Consider the following 7,257-nt stretch of genomic DNA (forward strand, 5'->3'; position numbering starts at 1 on the left):
TGATCAAAATTGGACGGTTGGATGGTAAAGGAAACATATATTTTCTATGTTGTTGGGGAAGTATAAAAACCTTTTCCAAAACTAAAAACCTCCCAAACTAAAGTAAACAAGATAGACGACATGGGATCTCCTTTTCTAATATCCCTGGAAGCCTTAAAAATGTCGTTTGGCTACCCATTCGCCATTATAGAGAAATAACCACTACACAAACACCCCATGATCAACCTTTTTCAATTATCCCTAAAACCATTGCGAGATATGATCTCCCCAAGAACCTACCACTCCACTCAGTCATAGGCTTTTTCTATATCTAGTTTAATGACGACCCATGGAATGCCACTATCCATTCTTGAGCGAATTCATTCTTAAATAGAAAAAGTTTATATGGAGCCGAGGCTCTAAGCAATCAAATTAGAGCCCACCTCAAAATTTTCATAATTGTTTTGGTGTCCAAATAGCATCAAATTGATCATCTCGACTTCAAGATGTATGTACACGAGAAAAAAATGGATTTCAATCTCTGGAAATAGCGCATCTTGTAATGCATTTATTGACCGTCAATTATCAAGATTTTCAAATTTTCATAGATCTGTTTAATCTACACTATTTTTAAAGCTTCAAACCTTATAATTAAATATAAAAATATATTTTAAGGCTATCAAAAAGATTTTCAGTATTGAAACCACATTTTTCAACCCCATTTGAAGGTGCACTTTATCTTGATTGTTTAGCGCCTCCGCTCTCTACAAACCTCACCGTTCTTAAATACCATGTAAGAGAAAGTGTTTGGGTCATGGCCCGGACCCTAGAGTTCCCCTCAAATAAATAATATAAAGAGAAAGTGTTTGGGTCTGGACCTCCCTCTCTCTCTCTCTCTCATTGCATTTTTCTGTCTTTTTGACGCGTACGTCGGCCTGCAAGACAAACACAAAATAAACACGATTTTGTCCGCATGCTTAAGTCCCGCCTTGACTTTGAAGCTCTATTTTTCTAAATAATTGAAGGTTTGGCACATGCCCTTATTTTTTCTAAAACAATACCATAAGACCTAATTTCACTTAAAAAGACTAAAACCAATAAAGAAAAACCCAACACTCCCTCACTTAACGCCTAATTAATCAACAAAACTACCACCCAAGTTTACCTTTTCATCCATTTCCCAAGACATTCATCCAAAAACAATCTCTCATGTATATAAAGTTATGGGTGTTTATGGCCGTGGTCCTAAACGATCAACGTAAGCCGTAATTTCAAATAGTATCGAAATATATGATTTTAATATCAGAAATCTATATTATAGCCTAAAAATTTATTTCTATCTCTAATTATAAAAATTAAATATTAAAAAATTGTTTAGATCAAGTAGATCTATGGATACTTAAAACTTGAAAATATTGAAAATTGACAGTCTAGAAAATACATTACAAAATGCATTATTTACAAGATTTTAGATCTATTTTTTCTTATATCCATACATTTTGAGGTCGAGATGATCGAATTGAAGATTTTTCAATATCGAAACAACCATTTCTAGTGAATTTTTAATTACAACTTAACATGGTTATTTAGGGCCTCACCTTTCCACAAACTTTTTCCATAAAGTTATAAACCTTTCCTCTCAACGCACTAACTAAGCGGTCTCATAGAATTTGAAAAGGGAAATTGTTTCATGCCGCCGGGACAGCAGTTCTATATTTGTGGTTCCTGAATAATGCATCTTAAAGATGGATGCAATATGTGGTTCATGTAAAAATAATTAAAATTAAGGGTCCTAATATTTTTTTAATCAAATTATTATTTTAATTTCAAAATTTATTTATTTTTTCATTCTTTAACAATTAAGTAAAAAAAATCCATCTTAAAAATAATTTTTTTTTGTTTTCTAGAGGTGACTCAGCATGGACTCATAAAAACCATGTCCATTTGAAAATGCATATTGTTTTGATCGTTTAAAGTAGAGGTCTTGAATAAACCGTACCCTTTAGTTGTCTCTACCAAAAGCCTCGCGCCATGAATGAAGAAACCACCACCGGAAGCAACACCACCATGACCACTCCAAAGGGAAAAACCAACCGCTTACTCCTCCTCCTCACTGTCCTCCTCCTCGTGGTCGGAGCCACCGGCGCCCCCCTCGTCTCCCGCCTCTACTTCATTCACGGCGGCCAACGCAAGTGGCTCACCGCCTGGATCCAAACAGCGGCTTTCCCCATCCTGTTGATTCCCCTCTTTCTCTCCAAAATTTCCAGCACCTCGCAATCTCAAAGAAGACAGTCCCATGTTACCTTTCCCTTGGCCCTTCAAAGTGCCGGCATAGGCCTGCTTATTGGCATCGACGACTACATGTATGCTTTCGGTCTCTCTTACCTCCCCATTTCAACCTCCACTCTCCTGGTTTCAACTCAGCTCGGCTTCACCGCCTTCTTCGCGTTCTTAATTGTTGGCCAAAGGTTCACTGCCCATACAATAAATGCTGTGGTTTTGTTGAGCTTGGGTTCGGTCTTGTTGGGGCTCAGGGCCAGCGGTGATAGGCCTGAGGGCGTGACGGGTGCACAATATGGGCTCGGGTTTGTGCTCACACTCGGTGCTGCTGCTCTTATTGGTTTGGTGTTTCCTTTGATTGAGTTGGTGTACGTGAAGTCTAAGCAAATTGTGACGTTTGGGCTGGTCATGGAGATGCTTTTTGTTATGTCTGTGGTGGCCACAGGGTTCTGCACAATAGGAATGGTTATCAACGAGGACTTTCAGGTAAGGGATGAAGCGATTTTAGTTGTTTTTTTTTTGGCTGAAAACTAAAACTACTCTGCTTTTATTATTTTTGCTGAAAACTACTCTGTTTTCATTGTTTTTGCTCAAAACTGCTATGTTTTCTAATTCAAAAATAATATAAAGGAAAATTATTCCAGTATTATGAAATTATTCGATTTTTCGTAAAATGTAATGGACGGTGGCGAAGTTCACACTTGTTTTATTTTTTGGTTTAGTTTTGTGCGCGGTCCCATGTCGCAAACATTGGACTGGGGCCGTCAGGAAAGAGGGTAGTTATCGGTATTTCGCACAAACATTGGACTGCCTTAAAGTTAGTGTTTTTTTAAAAAAAATTTAATTTTTAAATTTTTATTTTTAAACCTAAAAACAAATTAAAAGCGCAAACATTGGACCAACACCTCTCTTGGCTTTGTATTTTTGGATAAAGCCTTGTTGTGACTTGGCTTTATATTTTTGGGAAGCCTTGCGGGCCAGTCGAAGGTCACAAACGTTGGACAGCTCGGCTTTGTATTACTCCACTGAAACAACTTTCCTATAATTTTCAAAGAAATTAAAAAATATAAAAAACCGGTTTAATATTTGAAACATCAAACCGATGAGTACACTTAGAAAAGTAAAAAAGACGTGCAAATGCCCTGGATGTTGTAAATATCCGACCAGCATACTTCGAAGTAATTTGTCCATAAAAATGTTCAAGTCCTTAAATACCATATTTGAATATGGTACATACCTAATGTTTCTATGTTTTTTCTACAGCACTGAAGTTCTATCCTCCTCCTACCATCCAGCCGTTCAATTTTGATCAAGCGAGCCACTCACCGTTTGATCTTAGATCCGACTTCTCGAAGTATTTTATTTTAAGTTTTTTTTATACAAATTGTATGAATATGAAATTTGGTACGTGTCATCTTTTCATTGGGGCGAACTTATAAAAAATATTAAAAGTAATTTTTCGATAAAATATAATTACCAAAATACCCCTTAAAAATTTTAGAGGTATTTTGGTCATTTTATTTTATTGAATATATATATATATATATATATATATATATATATATATATATATATATATATATATTATTTTATCTAGTGTGATTTAATAGAGGAATGAACGTTCAAAATTTAGTGTCAAAATAGTTTATAAAAAAAAAATTAAAAATAAAATAGTGTAGAGACGTGACATTGTGATAGGGACAATCTTAACCCTCCATTTGGAATGGATGGTTGGAGGATAGAACTTCTATGATGTTGAAAAAACATAGAAAGCTTGGCCTTAATGGGCCACACTCACCCAACAAGAAAAATATTGAACTCAGGGTTTTTTCAGGGGGAACAAGTAATTTTCCCTAATTTTATATATAGGATGCTCTCATTTGCATTATTCCCGAGATGGAGGTTTGTAGGAGCGATAAAGGAATAAAATGGGTAGGTGAGACTGTATGGGATTCTTTTAGATAAGCGAACCATTATTTTATCAAATCTTTCACATTTCACGGAAGACTGGAGTTATTTTACCTTTGTCAAGAAATATTTTCACCAGGTCTCAAGCAAAAATGATTTCTATTATAATTTATAATATATTAATTGAAATAAGATATTATTTATTGCTTATATCCAGCGTTTTAAAAAACGTCGAGTCGAACCGGACTCGCCCGGTTCGACTCGGAAATAGTGAAAAAGGAACCGGATCGCCCCGAAAATCGGAAATCGTCCGGTTCTAGAGAGAACCGGACAATTCTGTACAGTGAATCGCCGATTCACTGTACGGAATCGGCGAGTCCGAACAGTGAATCGGCGATTCCGTACGGATTTTTTTTTTTTTTTTTTTTTTTTTTTTTTTTTTTTGGTAATCCATGATAGATTTTTTTTGTAATCCATGATCGAATTTTTTGGTTTTTTGTAACCCATAATAGAATTTTTTGTAATCCATGATCGAAATGTTTGTTTTCTTTTCTTGTAATCCATGATCGATTTTTTTGTTTTTTTTTTTTTTTTTTGTAACCCATGATAGAATTTTTTGTAATCCATGATCGAATGTTTTGTAATATATGATCGAAATGTTTGTTTTTTTTTTGTAATCCATGATTGAAATGTTTGTTTGTTTTTTTTTAATCCATGATTGAATTTTTTGTTTTTTGCTTTTTTTGTAACCCATGATAGAGTTTTTTGTAATCCATGATTGAATTTTTTGTAATCCATGATCGAACTATTTTTTTCTTTTTTTGTAATCCACGATTGAATTTTTTGTTTTTTTTGTTTGTTTTTTTTTGTAATCCATGATCGAATTTTATGTAATCCATGATCGAATTTTATGTAATCCATGATTGAATTTTTTGAAAATTTGTTATTTTTTTTGTTTAATCCATGATCGAATTTTTTTTTGTAATCCATGATAGAATTTTTTGAAAATTTGTGATTTTTTTTTTAATCCATGATAGATTTTTTTGAAAATTTGTTTTTTTTTTTTTTTAATCCATATTATTCAAAGAGAAAACGAGAGAGATGATGATTCCGAGGCCACCCTATCCCAACCATATTATTCACATATCGAGTCCCAACAGCAACAGTGTAGGGATGAGCACGAAATACTGTAAATTAAATGCTGAACGGCGGTTCATGCAGGGAAAGAACATATCAATATTTGCATATTCATTCAAAAACATGAAAATTCTTAATGGAGTACCCTCATTTTTTATTGAATTCCTAAAAACCAATATTTATAATGAATTTTAATAATTTTTTCGGATTTTTTTGAAGCTTTATTCTGACCGATTCACCCGATTCCGATCCGGATCGCCGATTCGCCGATCCGGATCGCCGATTCGCCGATCCGGATCGGTTTTTGAAAAGCCCGATCCGGGTCACCGATCCGGTTTTTAAACCATTGCTTATATCTATAAATTATTATATGAATTATTACAACTATTGGGCTTGGGGTCCCTTTTTTTTTGGACGGACCTCAACCCACTCTATAAAAAAATTCAAAAAAGGATGGATTTCCACATAATATATAAAAAATATGGATCAAATAGTAATTCTGGTGGAGTTTTCAGTCCATACGTAAGTATTTCTAATGATGATGATCATATTGATTTTATATATATATATATATATATATATATATATATATATATATATATATATATATATATATATATATATTAGTGCTTAGAATAAGTGTTTTTCTAGTACATAGTTGTGAGTAATTAACTAATAACCGCCATTTTACATTGAATAAGTGGATTATTTATAACTTGCAGGTTATTTCAAGAGAGTCAAAAGAATTTGGATTGGGAGAGTTTAAGTACTACTTGACAGTGGTGGCAAGCGGCATATTGTGCCAAGTTTTCTTAATCGGAAGTTTCAGTTTCATCTTGTACACCTCTTCTCTCCTCAATGGCATTCTTTTGGCAGTGCGATTGCCTTTGAACAGCATATTAGCAGTCATCTTTTTCCATGAGAAGTTTAGTGGAGAAAAGGGCATGGCCCTGGTTTTATGTTTGTGGGGGTTTGCCTCTTACTACTATGGAGAACACATTCAATCAAAGAAGAGGGAGGCGGTTGTAAGGGATATAGAGATTAACCACTTGTAATGGCCATAAGAAATTAAAGGGGATCCTCATGCCTGGTTGGACTCCAAATTCCAACTAATCAACCCAGTTGTCTGAAGCAGAACTTAGAAAACACGAATTTGGTGTCGACTTGGACACTCGAATTTGAGCCGGGTCACTGATTCCTGTTTCAGTGAGCCGATTTTGGGCGAGTCAGTCCTGAAAAACCACATGTCAGTTGTGAATTCAAGTTGTGGAAATTTTGTTCCAAGATCTTTTGAATTACATGGAAAATTTTGTGTTAGGTGAAAAATTGAATTAATCCTTTTTACATGATATGAATTAGATGAATTGCATGTAAGACTAGGTTGAGTTAGTTTTTTGGGTTTAATTTTTATTATTAGTTCTAATTATATTAGAATTAGGATTAAGATGTCTAAATAAAGTCCATTAATAATAAATAAATTTAGAGTTTTATTTCAGATTTGAGTAAATTTGAAAACATCATTTTCTTGAATTCTTGCGAATTATACAAAGCCATTGAAGTTAGGTTTCGTAGCTTTCGTTGTTGTCTCCAAACAATTATGTAGTATCACCAAATGTTGCTCTCTCTTTGAACTTAAATTAAAGTGAAACCCAAAAGACAGATCTTTACCATGGATTTGTCACCAAAAGTAGCAAAAGAAGTTTACAAGACGCAGAGTTCATCCACAAACCTGATCTTCATCTTACAAGAAATTCCATCTCCCAAAACTCGGCATAATTATTGGCATTCACCCTCTGTCTTTTTCTTCTTTTTTTTTCTTTTTTTTTTTTTTTTTTTTTTTTTTGAACAATTAACTATATCTTTTCATTGATGAAATAAAAAATTACAAAAAGGAAATAAAAACAAAGAAAGCAAAATCAAGAAAGGTGAGAAGCGGAAGGAGTAGTCCGGGGA

At 34.0% G+C, this 7,257-nt stretch overlaps 1 protein-coding gene across 3 annotated transcripts; it reads left to right on the top strand.

Moving 5' to 3' along the window:
- The first annotated feature begins 845 nt into the window (after nucleotides 1-845).
- Nucleotides 846-6,630, top strand: LOC18421684 (purine permease 1). Of its 3 annotated transcripts, none has more exons than XR_016054601.1 (3): nucleotides 846-2,745; nucleotides 3,523-3,613; nucleotides 6,027-6,630. XR_016054601.1 is itself a non-coding variant. In XM_088865393.1 (2 exons), exons 1-2 carry the CDS (start codon nucleotides 2,011-2,013, stop codon nucleotides 6,357-6,359), a joined length of 1,068 nt encoding a protein of 355 aa, XP_088721519.1. In that variant the 5' UTR covers nucleotides 1,908-2,010; the 3' UTR covers nucleotides 6,360-6,630. The 3 variants fall into 3 exon arrangements, 1 of the variants encoding a protein (XP_088721519.1); XR_016054602.1 differs by having other exon boundaries at nucleotides 1,908-2,745; nucleotides 3,523-3,663; XM_088865393.1 differs by lacking the exon at nucleotides 3,523-3,613 and having other exon boundaries at nucleotides 1,908-2,745.
- Nucleotides 6,631-7,257: the final 627 nt, after the last annotated feature.

The sequence above is a fragment of the Amborella trichopoda genome, chromosome 4, assembly GCF_054954075.1.
Source record: "Amborella trichopoda isolate Santa Cruz 75 chromosome 4, AtrichopodaSantaCruz75HAP2 v2.0, whole genome shotgun sequence".
NCBI lineage: Eukaryota > Viridiplantae > Streptophyta > Magnoliopsida > Amborellales > Amborellaceae > Amborella > Amborella trichopoda.